The following is a 14,516-nucleotide window of genomic DNA, read 5'->3' as shown; positions in this document are numbered from 1 at the left end:
ACTCAAAGTTTTAATCAGTGCAAAAGGTGCTTCAACAAAGTACTGAGTAAAGGTTCTGAATGCTTAAGTAAATGTGATATTTCAGTAGTCTTTTTATACATTTGCAAACATTTCTAAAAAACAGTTTTTGCTTTGTCATTATGAGGTATTGTGTGTAGATTGAAGAGGGGAGGAAAAAACGATATAATCCATGTTAGAATAAGGCTGTAACGTAACAAAATGTGGAAAAAGTCAAGGGGTCAGAAAACTTCCCAAGTGCACAGTAAATATTTTTTTACATTTCTTTTTCTACTAATACAATTGCACAGAGAAAATATATATTTAAAAAAGATACAGTTCAAAATTATTGGAACCGCTAAAGATTCTTATAAAAACAAACAAAATCTGCATTAACATTCTACTTTTTAAATTAATCTCAGTTTAAATAACTGTATTGTGGTCTTCCATGGCTCCCTGATTACTTCTAAAATGAGGTAACACACATGTAAATGTATCATCAATCGCCATGGGAAAATGTGAAAAACTCACAACGGGAACAACAAATAGCTTAAAAAATAATATCCCACTTACCACTATTATGTCAACAATTAAGAGGTTTAAAACCACTGGAACGGTGGTAAACCTGCCTGATATTGGATGCATGTGTATCTTGTTCCCCACACACAGTAAGGAAGATGGTTTGGGAGGTAAAGAAAAATTGAAGGGCCAAAGTTGGAAAATTATGGAAAACTTCAGGTCACCAAGTAAGTGTTTAAATCTAGAATTAGATGCCACGTCCATGCAAATAGGCTCTTTGGAAGGGGTGCCAGAAAAACTTAATTGAGAGCAACCCACAATGGAAACCCTTGGAGTTTGCATTGGCACTTGGATTGGAACCTGTGCAAATAGAGCTCTTTGGCCACGCACAGGAGTGGTGGGTTTGGCTTCGAAATAAGAATGCATATGCAGAAAATAACCTCATACCTACTTTAAAATATGGTGGTGGATCTTTTGATGTTATGAGCTATTTTGCTTCCGCTGGTCCTGGGGCCCTTGTTAAGGTCAACGGCATCATGAACTTTACCAAGTACTGCACTAGGGCATTTTAGCCCAAAAACCTTGTTGCCTCTGCCAGGAGGATGAAACTTGGCCGCAAGTAGCTCTTCCAGCAAGACAATAGCCCCAAGCACATATCAAAATACACAAAGAAATGGTTAATTCACCACAAAATCAATATTTTGCAACGGCTCTCTGTCTACGGACTTGAACCCCAATGAAAACCTATGGTTTGAATTGAAGAGGGCAAAGGATATCAATTGAATTGAAGTGTAGACAAAGGATATCAAGGTTCTGGACAGATTCTGTATGGAGAAATGGTCTAAGATCCCTCCCAATGTGTTCTCCAATCTCATAAAACATTTCAGAAAAAGTCTGTGCCGTTATCCACGCAAGGGGGAGGGTGCCGAAGTATATTAAAAACAGGGGGGATCCCCATCTTTTTTTTAGAGAAAACAATTATTTGTTAAACAAAATCTCTTTCTCTGAGCAATTGTAGTATTTGTATTATTTCTTTTATACAGTCTTTTTTTGCCCATCTTTATCAAGGGTTCCAATAATTCTGGACCTGTCTGTACAAGTATCTCCTTTTACTCCTTTAACATTGCAATTCAAATGCTAAAGACACAATATAGATGGCAATACTTTGCATATTATATCAACAGTGATGACCCAAAATGCACAAAGGTTTCATAGTTTAGACAAATTCACATTGATTTCTTCCCATAACAATTTAGGATGGATGTTGGTTGAAAAGATGCCATGGTTTCCACCATACATTGAAAGTTCACAATCATGATTTTCCCTTCATTTCCCTTCATTTTAATACCACAAGGAGAGAGCAATGGTGTCAATAACAATGGACATTGTCATTTTAGATATGTGCATCTTCGCTGTGGACATTGTCATTTTAGATATGTGCATCTTCGCTGTGGACATTGTCATTTTAGATATGTGCATCTTCGCTGTGGACATTGTCATTTTAGATATGTGCATCTTCGCTGTGGACATTGTCATTTTAAATATGTTCATCTTCGCTCTGGACATTGTCATTTCAGATATGTGCATCCTCGCTGTTGCTCCACATCAATGCAATAAAATATTATTGCTAATTTCAATTGAGTGCACAGATTTGATGAAAACCTCCTTAAGGTGTTAGTCATTTTACCATGTGAGAAGTGTGACCAAATTAAAACTAAAACGAATCCAATTGAAAAGAAATTAGACAACAAATGCGTTGTTTATGCGGTTTACAGTCTACAAAAGTAGATTGATGGAATATCGCACAGAATGTACCTCAAGGTGCAGAGATAATCCAGATGTGCATTTTCTTGAATCCAGATTACCCCTATATCTAATAATAATAATAATATGGTAAGAAAATCCCTCACTACTCATCTGTACTAATTTAGGAACATCTTACTGCCCAAGTCTTCACAAAACCTCTCTCACAATTTTGCGACACCGCAGCCAGCTCCTGGATGAATTCTAGGATGCATTCACTTCATGTTCCATAGACCAATGTTTCACAACTCCATTTCGAGTAACACCAACAGCACACATCTTTGGTGTAGCTCCGGACAAACTCACCTGATTCAACTCATCGAGGGCTCTTGATCGTTAACAAGTTGAATCAGGAATCAGTGCTTGTCCTGGGCTACAACAAAAATGTGTACTGTTGGGGGTAATCAGGGACTGGAGTTGGGAAACACTGCATAGACTGCCAAAACATGCAGTGTCAAGATTGTGAGAAGCTGTCGTCCTTATGGGAATTGGGGGATGCTGGTCGTGACATCTCAAAGAAACTGGATGAGTGAGAGGCTTTTCTCGAACTAGAGGCCTTTTTCGATTTTAGTAGTTGAAGCATCTCGGCCAGCTGTGCCTCTACCACCGCCATGCGGCCATTAAGAGACCCGATGTCTCCCCTAAGTTCCTGCTTCAGCTCTAGGAAAGAGGCGTGCATGGTCTGTACGGGTATAGGACAGACAACCAGCTTCCCTTCTGACTGCACAGGGCTCCGGTCCTGCGGAGTGTGGGCGTCACCCACGTTATCTAAGCGCAGGTCGCTCTTAGTAATACCGCTGTCACAAGAGTCCGTCTTCTTGAGAGACATCTCATTATGGGACTTAGTCCTGTCCGGCAAGGTCTCCATGGACTCGGCCTTAGAAACGCTGCTCCACGACTCTGCTTTCACAACAGACTCCTTGAAACGACCCCAGCCCTTTTTGGTCTTTGGCGCAGGCTCTGCGGACTTGCAGCCTATGAGGTTGCCGTTTTGGATGGCAGGGGCATGAAGCATGACTCGGCTAGAGGGCCTGCAGGACAAAGACAAAGATGTGGATGAAGCTGTGGGAGTAGCAGGGCTCTCGGTCACCATGATGATGCTGGTGGAGGCGAGGACCTCATGGACCTTGGTTTGCTCCAGGTGGACAGTGCCCTTCTCCACGTCTGCTGGTTCCCCCTGACAGGTTCGCTCCACTGCCAGTCGCGCCTCCCTCTGCTGCCGGAAGCGCTGGAAGAGGCGACGGACGGGGTGGTCCGGAGGAAGGTTCAGAGGGGCCTCGTTATTCCTCTTGAGCATCTCCTCTTCCTCACGTTTCACATCACTGATCTTCCGGAACACTATCTGTAACAAGAAATCAGAACATCAGGTTGGGATCAAGCCCATCTTAAAATCATTGGGTCCAAAATGACATTTGCTACTCATCTACTCAACACTTATAGTATTTTGACTTTAAGTATTTCTTTGGACACTTATGACTTAAACATTTCTAAACTGAAGGAAAATAGCATAATGTCCCTAAGCCTCCAACATACACTACATGACCAAAAGTATGTGGACACCTGTTCGTCAAACATCTCATTCCAAATCATGGGCATTAATATGGAGTTGGTCCCCCTTTGCTGCTATAACAGCCTCCACTCTTCTGGGAAGGCTTTCCACTAGATGTTGGAACATTGCTGCTGGGACTTGCTTCCATTCAGCCACAAGAGCATTACTGAGGTCGGGCACTGATGTTGGGCGATTAGGCACGGCTCGTAGTCGGCGTTCCAATTCATTCTGATAGTGTTCGATGGGGTTGAGGTCAGGGCTCTGTGCAGACCAGTAAAGTTCTTCCACTCCGATCTAGACAAACCATTTCTGTATGGACCTCACTTTGTGCACAGGGGCATTGAAACAGGATGGAAGCACAGAATCGTCTAAAAAGTCATTGTACGCTGTAGAGTTAAGATTTCTCTTTTTACGGGAACTAAAAGGGCATATCCCTACATGGAGGGTCAGATGGTGGTGATGTCCTAAGAAAGATGTACAGTAATTATTTCATAAAGCTAAAGTGTCGGAACAATAAAGTGTTGGCATTTGGGAATAGTTAATTTGGCACTGACTAACCAGGTTTGACTAATTCAAATCTCTTTCGTGGAGAGTTTGGAAGTGGTAATGTTTAATTAGATCAAATGTAAGTAATATTGTGCAACATCATTACTATAAACATGTGGAACTGGCACGTTAGCATCGACTAGTAGGCTACTACTCCGAGGACAACTGCTCACTGCCCTAAAAATATCAGTGCAGGTTTTGTTTGTCTCATTCATTTATTTATTAGATTTTGAATGGCCAGCTGGGAGCTCACAGGAACAAGAAGTCTGCATTGTGTTTATGTAACACAGTGGTCTTTATTTAGGTGCACTCAGCACAAACACAAAGCAGTAGCGGCAAAAAGTAAAGCAGCTACCCCTCACCATAGTTATTTATCAAGGCAGTGGAAATGCAAAGTGTGACCCCTTTTAAAATGGATGAATATATTGTACCACGTTGAAATCATGGCAGGTGACACATAAAACAATACAAACACATAAATAAGTAATGTTGGGGATAGGAAACATAATCAAAAAGGACAAATCTTATATCGGTCTGCTAATACAAGACTATTAAAGGCCCAGTGCACTAGTTTTGTAAAAAAAGAAAAAAAAGAAAGAAGGGGTACACCCCTACTTCCCGCGGCTATGAGCACAGGTATGGTTTTGAGAGCATTTATTTGAAACCTTGAAATTGTATTAGTCTAACCAAGTAACTGAAATGAATTGGTTTTCTCTTCGCATCAGATATTTTAGAGTGAAGTGGGTGAGGTTAACATTGACCCAATGCCTATCTAAATGCTTTAAGCAACGCTTTATTCAAACTTGCCAGATTAAGGCGAAGCACGGGTCACAATCAGAACCCAATAACATTCCATCTCAAAGCCTGCAAATGCATCTTTAGCTGTCCATTCAAACAGGGTCGTCAATGTCTAATACACATTCAGACTCTTCTCCAAAGACTGCTCCAAAAGGCATAGACTATCCCACTGTGCAAATTACATTTGTGTATTCATAAAGCACAATCCCCTGAACAGCCAATCAGATCTTTTGTATTTTGGGCAGACCAGAGAGCTGAGATAACTGCTTGACCTGAGGAAGGATTCAGAATGGCTAAAAAGTAGTGCTGATCATAAATAATAAACAACGTCTGTTCAATTATTTGAATTCCCTTTTGTTCATTTTTTTTCTGTGAGCTCAATGCACACATTGCACAGTTTCTCTAGAGATAAATCATATCTAGCCTGAACTGTGCAATGTAGTAGGGAGTTGTAGTTTCCAACAGGCCAATATTTGATAAAAATAAATTGGCAAATATTGTACAATCCATGTGTGCAAAGCTCTGCCAAAGGCGATTCTAACATATTGACTCAGGGGTGTGAATACTTATGTAAATTATTTTTATGTATTTCATTTTCAATACATTTGCTAAAATGTCTAAACATGTTTTCACTTTGTCATTGTGGGTTATTGTGTGTAGATGGGTGATAATCAAATCAATGTAATACATTTTTGTATTAATCCTGCAACACAACAAAATTTGGAAAAGGTCAAGGGGTATGAATACTTTCTGAAGGCATTGTATCTACCTCTCCAGTATCCCTGCACATGTTCTTATTTTTTTATTTTGTATGTATTTTGTTGTACTTCAATGTTATTTTAGTACTAAATATTGATTACTGCATTGTTGGGTTTTAGAGCTTGCTAGAAAGGCATTTCACTGTACTTTTGTACGTGACATTAAGATGTAACTTTTATTTTCACGACGGTCTTCATCCATAACCATTCGTTTATACGGTAATCGTGCCCGCTCTACAGCTGTAGAGTTCCATCTTCAACAAATTACAGCGCTACAATTACTCACCTGTAATATGTCTAAATCATGGCTACAAAAGGTCGCCACATTGCCCATACCTGTCTCCATTTTTATCTGTCTCTGGGAATGTGGCAGATTCATTCAGTTAATATTAATTTGTTCATGACCATGATAGTATTTGAAGAAATATTTGAGAAAATGGGTCCATAGTCCATGTAGTGACAGATCAATCTCAGTATCTCGTGTTAGTAGTAAGACCTTTCTCAGATCATGATTACATGTTGTCATACAGACTGCAGAGGCTTTCCCAGAATCATTTTGACGTTAACCATGTGATCAATATCTTTATTACCCTAGTCGTTTTCATTTAGCCATTTCACCTGGTGAAATTGAATCGTGACAATGGATTAACATATATGAAGAACAAGAGAGTAGTTGGTACATAATGCTTTGTAGAGTGGATTATTGTAGCTACTTGTTTAATGTTATGAAACAGTTGGTCATGAAATCATGTAAATCAATGTGTTATTAGGAAATACAGCACAAATAATGTTGTCCACCAGATTATTGGATTAGATTTAGATTCGATTTAGACTTGTATCCCAGACCTGTATCCCACATTTCTCACAAGATCAGTAATATTGGCCGAAACTTCACCAGGAAAATCTCTGTAGAGTTTCTTTGAAAAAGACATAAGAACTTTATAGAGTAGAGGGATTATTTTTGTAAATCCTGGTGTGTAATGTCAAAAGATTTGTCCTGTGAAGCGACTGCAGAGGACGCAATATGGGGTATTGCAGGTGGAAGACCAGCACTGTGCCTCCTCAAGCGAGTCAGGGTCATTTCTCACACAGGAGATCGTTATTGCACAGTGCGGCAGAACGGGTCCCATGCAGCAGGGCTGGGTTTCAGATCGATCAGGGGAAGGGAGAGGCCATGAGAGGGATAGAGACAACGAAAGGGAAATAAAGAGGAGAAAAAGATCATGGGAAGAAGAGAGAGACTGATGATGACAGACAATACCCACCTAGTGTTTAATCAGCCTAGAGTGGAGAGGTGGTACACATAGGATTCAGTGGAGGCTGCTGAGGGGAGGACGGATCATAGTATTGGCTGGAACGGAGCGAATGGAATTGCATCAAACCATGTGTTTGATGTATTTGCCATTTTTCCACTGATTCCGCTCCAGCCAATAACACGAGCCCGTCCTCCCCAGGTAAGGTGTCACCAACCTCCTGTTATAGGATTTGTCTTTTGATCAAAAAGTTGGTGTTACTTATCTTCTTAATAGTTATGTACTTTGTAGCTGTAGTAGCAGTAGTAGTCATTGTAGCACAACATGGAAGTGGTGGTATGTGGTAGTACTATAGGTACTGTATTGTAGTAGTAAAGTATTGCCCAATACTATACAGTGAGGGAATATGATTGTAGTGTTTTTTTTATCAATGTTGGCTGGCTTCCACCATGCTGTGCTGGCAACATTGCCAGGCTCTGCTTTGACTTTGCCTTTAAAGGACAACTGTCTGACATTGGTGGTCAATATTATGAACCCTGAACTATCTGATCAGTCAGTCAGAGAGGTATGGGTTTACCTCTCAAGGGTCTAGTTCTTCTTAAGGCCTTTTTTTTTTTTACTCCAGTCACCTTTGCTCTTTGTGGATTTGAGGCCCATGCTTTCTTTTTGACCACTTCATTTGTAAAAAGATATACACATGAAAATTAATTGAATGACTGATTACAAATTCCAATTCTTGGTGCATGGACAGTGATCAAACAAGTGACTAATGTCTCTCTGTTGTAACAATATATTCCCAGAGCTTTTGTGTTCATCTATTAATCACTTTTTGTGCAAAGTCCCTTGCTGCTGCACTCAACTGAAATACTGGAGGTCTTTCACACTTCCTGTTTCTCACCTTGACCTTATGAATTCTGGTACAGAAGGGAATAAATTTAAAAAACATCTTCATGGTAAAGCAGAACAGAGAAGAGGATCTGACCATCGCCCTGAAGGAGTTCCCCCACTCACCACCTAGGTTACTTCCCCTTCTGAAATATCATGTTTTTTTTTTTACTTTATGCAAATCTCAAGGGCCGTGGTTTGTGCAACATGATTTGGAAACAATTAACATCACTAAGGGGCAGTATTTCTAACCTTAGATCTGTGGGTTTGACAAAGATTTTTATGCAAGTCTCTCACTGACATCAATGAATGATTCACGTGAAAGTAATGCATTCTTTTCCATACTTAGAATGGGGCCCCGACAATCTAGATAAAGCATTTATGAATTGTAAACCTTCTTTTACCAGGTAAGTTGATAGAACTGCGAAAAGTTATAGGGGCGAGGCTTGAGGTTGAATGAGTCATCCATAACTCTTTAATGAATATGATGTAACAGTTAAATAAAGGTGATATTAAAGATTCATGCACATCCATCTTGCAGGCACTATAAGACAAGAAGTTGAAAGCAGCTCTCTCGTCAAATGTAACAAATGTATCCACTCGCTGTACTGTATGTTGCTTCGGATAAAAGCGTTTACTAAGTTAAATATTTATATCCACAACCGGTCAAAATTTTTAAAATGCCTACTCATTCAAAGCTTTTTCCTTATTTTGACTATTTTCTACATTTGAAATATATATATTTTACCTTTATTTAACCAGGTAGGCCAGTTGAGAACAAGTTCTCATTTACAACTGCGACCTGGCCAAGATAAAGCAAAGCAGTTCGACACATACAACAACACAGAGTTACACATAAACAAACGTACACTCAATAACACAATAGAATAATCTATGTACAGTGTGTGCAAATGCAGAAGAGTAGGGAGGTAAGGCAATAAATAGGCCATAGAGGCAAAATAATTACAATTTAGCATTAACACTGGAGCATTAACACACTTGCAAAAGAGAAAGAGGAAAAGTAACAATATGGGGATGAGGTAGTTGGGTGTGCTATTTACAGATTGGCTGAGTACAGGTACAGTGATCGGTAAACTGCTCTGACAGCTGATGCTTAAAGTTAGAGAGGGAGATATAAGACATAGAGGGAGATATAAATGACATTGCCGAAGTCAAGGATCGTTATGATAGTCAGTTTTACGAGGGTATGTTTGGCTGCATGAGTGAAGGATGCTTTGTTGCGAAATAGGAAGCCAAATCTAAATGTATTTTTGGATTGGAGATGCTTAATGTGAGTCTGGAAGGAGAGGTTAATGTAGATGTAGAAAATGTAGAAAATTACAATAAAAAAAAAAAGAAAAACCCTTGAATGAGTAGGTATTTTTGGCCGGTAGTGTATATTATGCATTTCCCTTCTCTCACCTCAGATTATGCTGCAATGTCAATAGTTGCATTGCTATTTACTTTTTTAAACTAATAAATTGACAGCCTTGGAGACTTTTGATCATGTGTCATTAAATTTGGTTTATAAACTTGCATGAAAATTAAGTTTCCAAAATAAATCCAGACTGCATATCTCAGTATCTCTGCTAAGAGCTCATTTCATTTTGTAAAGATATGTCCACAATGGGCGTGTTCCTAATTATTCACTTTTCACAACCGATCTGAGTAAACCACTCAACAAAAAGATACTACACATATAGGAAGCTACTTCAATCCTTGTTGGTGAATCTGGTCCCGTCTCTCCAGTGTATAGTTCGTTCATTAAACTTACGTAACATAAACCATAAATGTTTCCAACCACAGTTTTTATGCGACTAAAAAAGTCATACCGTATAAAAAATAAAAAAAACACGACAGCTGTGATGGAAACAGGAAGTTTTGGTACAATTGCATAAATGCCGACAGATTTGTTCGTTTGACACGGTTTGATCTTTTTGTGTCAGTAAAATTAATTATGCGAGAAATGGCTGTAGAAATGCCTTTATACGCAAATATTGATATAATAACCATATCAAAGCAAACTTGGAGTCGCGATGATATGGTGTGTGGTCCTCCCACCATGATTAAATGGGATGGAAGCACATTAGCCACATTAGATTATACTTTTATTCGCTACATGAAAACTTAAGCTAAGAGTACATTTTGAGTGCACTAGGTCATCACGCACAGATTTTTATCCGCAAAAAAATTACTTTGGTGGAAACGCCACTGGTGGGAAAATTTGCATATTTTCTTTAAGCATATTTTTGAATATTCACATGAATATCTGTCGCCAATTGGATGGAAACCTACAGTTGAAGTCGGGAAGTTTACATACACTTAGGTTGTCATTAAAACTAGTTTTTGCAACCACTCCACAAATTTCTTGTTAACAAACTATAGTTTTGGCAAGTCGGTTAGGACATTAACTTTGTGCATGACACAAGTACTTTTTCCAACAATTATTTACAGACAGATAAGTCACTTATAATTTATCACAATTCCAGTGGGTCAGAAGTTTACATACACTAAGTTGACTGTGCCTTTAAAACTTCTTAGGGCTGCAATCCCGTTAACGGGATCGATATGACAACAGCCAGTGAAAGTGCAGGGCGCCAAATTCAAAACAGAAATCTCATAATTAAAATTCCTCAAACATACATGTATCTTATACCGTTTTAAAGGTAATCTTGTTGTTAATCCCACCACAGTGTCCGATTTCAAATAGGCTTTACAGAGAAAGCACCACAAATGATTATGTTAGGTCACCACCAACTCACAGAAAAATTCAGCCATTTTTCCAGCCAAAGAGAGGAGTCACAAAAAGCACAAATAGAGATAAAATGAATCACTAACCTTTGATGATCTTCATCAGATGACACTCATAGGACTTCACAAGACATGTATGTTTTGTTTGATAAAATTCATATTTATATAAAAAAAATTGTCAAACTAAGTATAGGATGTTGTTATCATAAATCGTCAATAGAGTTCCAACCGGAGAATTTCTATGTCTGTAGAGAAGCCATGGAAAGCAGGTCACTATCATGTGAAATGCGCGTGACCAGGACCTGGCTCTCTGCCAGACCACTGACTCAAAGAGCTCCCATCCGGCTCCAAAACACAGCAGAAGCCTCATTCAAGTTTCTAAAGATGGTTGACATCTAGTGGAAGCCCTAGGAAGTGCAACTTTATCCATATCCCACTGTGAATTCAATAGGGGCTGGATTGAAAATCGACCAAACTCAGATTTCCTACTTCCTGTTTGGCTTTCTTCTCAGGTTTTTGCCTGCCATATGAGTTCTGTTATACTCACAGACATCATTCAAACAGTTTTAAAAACTTCAGAGTGTTTTCTATCCAATACTAATAATATGCATATATTAGCAACTGGGACTGAGGAGCAGGCCGTTTACTCTGGGCACCTTTCATACAAGTTACTCAATACTGCCCCTGCAGCCATAAGACATTTTAAGGGATGGTATTGTTTGATGAAACATCAGTTATAAGACCATCTAATATGCCACATATAGCCATTGTGCCCTTGAGCAGAGAACTTAGTGCATGACACAAGTAATGTTTTCAAACAATTGTTTACAGACAGATTATTTCACTTTTAATTCACTGTATCACAATTCCAGTGGGTCAGAAGTTTACCTTCACTAAGTTGACTGAGCCTTAAAACAGCTTTGAAAATTCCAGAAAATGATTTCATGGCTTTAGAAACTTCTGATAGGCTAATTAACATAATTTGAGTCAATTGGAGGTGTACCTGTGGATGTATTTCAAGGCCTACCTTCAAACTCAGTGCCTCTTTGCTTGACATCATGGGAAAATCTAAAGAAATCAGCCAAGACCTCAGAAAAAAACTGGAGACCTCCACAAGTCTGGTTCATCCTTGGGAGCAATTTCCAAACATCTGAAGGTACCACGTTCATCTGTACAAACAAGTATAAACACCATGGGACCACGCATCCGTCATTACCACTCAGGAAGGGAACGTGTTCTGTCTCCTAGAGATGAACGTACTTTGGTGCGAAAAGTGCAAATCAATCCCAGAACAACAGCAAAGGACCTTGTGAAGATGCTGGAGGAAACAGGTACAAAAGTATCTATATCCACAGTAAAACGAGTCCTATATCGACATAACCTGAACGGCTGCTCAGCAAGGAAGAAGCCACTGCTCCAAAACCGCCATAAAAAAGCCAGACTATGGTTTGCAACTGCACATGGGGACAAAGATAGTACATTTTGGAGAAATGTCCTCTGGTCTGATGAAACAAAAATAGAGCTGTTTGGCCATAATGACCATCGTTATATTTGGAGGAAAAATGCTTGCAAGCCGAAGAACACCATCCCAACCATGAAGCACGGGGGTGTAAGGGATATCGTCCTCTTCTTCCGAGGAGTAGCAGCAAGAAGGATCGGAGGACCAAAACGCAGCGTGGTTAGTGTCCATAATGTTTATTTTAAAACATAAACTGAACACTACGAAATACAAAACAAACGTGAAATGAACGAAACAGTCCCGTGTGGCAACAAACACTGACACGGAAGACAAAGACCCACCACCCTAAACTGAAACCCAGGCTACCTAAGTATGATTCTCAATCAGGGACAACAATTGACAGCTGCCTCTGATTGAGAACCATACTAGGCCAAACTCAAAAACCAACATAGAAAAACAAACATAGACTGCCCACCCAACTCACGCCCTGACCATACTAAAACAAAGATAAAAAACAGAACTATGGTCAGAACGTGACAGGGGTTGGCAGCATCATGTTGTGGGGGTGCTTTGCTGCAGGAGGGACTGGTGCACTTCACAAAATTGATGGCATCATGAGGTATATGGATATATTGAAGCAACACCTCAAGACATCAGTCAGGAAGTTAAAGCTTGGTCGCAAATGGGTCTTCCAAATGGACAATGACCCCAAGCATACTTCCAAAGTTGTGGCAAAATGGCTTAAGGACAACAAAGTCAAGGTATTGGAGTGGCCATCACAAAGCCCTGACTTCAATCCCATAGAGAATGTGTGGGCAGAACTGAAAAAGCGTGTGCGAGCAAGGAGGCCTACAAACCTGACTCAGTTACACCAGCTCTGTCAGGAGGAATGGGCCAAAATTCACCCAACTTATTGTGGGAAGCTTATAGAATGCTACCCAAAACGTTTGACCTAAGTTAAACAATTTAAAGGCAATGCTACCAAATACTAATTAAGTGTATGTAAACTTCTGACCCACTGGGAATGTAATGAAAGAAATAAAAGCTGAAATAAATCACTCTCTACTATTATTCCGACATTTCACATTCTTAAAATAAAGTGGCGATCCTAACTGACCTAAGACAGGGATTTTTTTTTGGTATTTGGCTAAGGTGTATGTAAACTACCGACTTCAACTGTATCTACTATGTCAATTATGCAATCAATGTATTTCTGAAATTGATATGACTTAGTATACTCATCAATATTTGACCTTATCGACATTCACCGTCTAAATGCCTAATCAGCTCGCGTTAATGCAAAGGTCTATGAAAAATTGTGGTTGTCGACAGACATCAAAAGCTATTATGATGGGCCTCCAGAATAGGCCCATCAATTGGTGTGTTACTGATTCCATGGGTATAACCTACAGAAAGGGGCACCACGACACTATGTCGGAACCAGGGTCGTGTTCATTAGGGCACACGATAGAAAACAACAATGAGCGTTTCTAATTGGACAGGTCCAGGTAGTTCTTCAATTTGGTGCCTAATGATCACTGCCCTGTAGCATACCTCACAGCAGGTTTTAGCCAAATCAACCCCTGTGGTTACCTAACCTGAAAAGTATGGTGGATTAGTGGCTGCCTGAAGAGGCTTCTGCACCTGAAAGCTTTTCTAGACTAAACAAAGCAATAACCTTGATGACCGCAAGAAACCGCATACACCACGGCTAAGGGTGCAGATCGTGACGAACCATAATAGGATATGCTGTAAAAGTGAGTCATCGTATTAGTCAACATGACCTCTATTGCCTAACATATACTCAAGTTTGAATTGCATGATGACGACAAGGACAGAGGATTGCATCTTGATGAATCAACAGCACCTTCTGATGAATAAGCTATGTCCTCCTCGTTACTATGCTGTGTTTTCTTCAGCAAAGTTGAATCAATTTCAGTACTTGATCTTTTATAGGAAATGCTGTGGATTTTTAGTGATGTTCTCAGTTTACAAGTTTTGAGTGTTTGAGTGGGTGTAAAAAGTCAATGGTTAAAGGCTAGAAGATTACAGCACTGATATTCAGATCAATAAGACATTGCGGACCATTTGTAAAAACAAATGCAACATTAAAAAAGAATCAATAAATCTGCATCAATAATAATCTGTCAAATAAAGCATTTATAATATACTATTCAAACACCATGATGATTGTCATA

At 39.5% G+C, this 14,516-nt stretch overlaps 1 protein-coding gene across 1 annotated transcript in view; it reads right to left on the bottom strand.

The window, feature by feature from the left end:
• Positions 1-221: 221 nt before the first annotated feature.
• The window catches only part of LOC110486077 (potassium voltage-gated channel subfamily H member 1), a 50,593-nt gene continuing 36,298 nt past the window's right edge, over positions 222-14,516 (bottom strand). The window contains exon 12 of the mRNA XM_021557413.2: positions 222-3,661. Coding sequence (XP_021413088.1) covers positions 2,774-3,661 — 888 coding nt within the window. The 3' untranslated portion in view covers positions 222-2,773. The remainder of the gene's footprint in view (positions 3,662-14,516) is intronic.

This window comes from Oncorhynchus mykiss, chromosome 13, assembly GCF_013265735.2.
Source record: "Oncorhynchus mykiss isolate Arlee chromosome 13, USDA_OmykA_1.1, whole genome shotgun sequence".
NCBI lineage: Eukaryota > Metazoa > Chordata > Actinopteri > Salmoniformes > Salmonidae > Oncorhynchus > Oncorhynchus mykiss.
The sequence above is the reverse complement of the archived record's forward strand: the minus strand, read 5'-3'. Positions and strand labels throughout refer to the sequence as shown.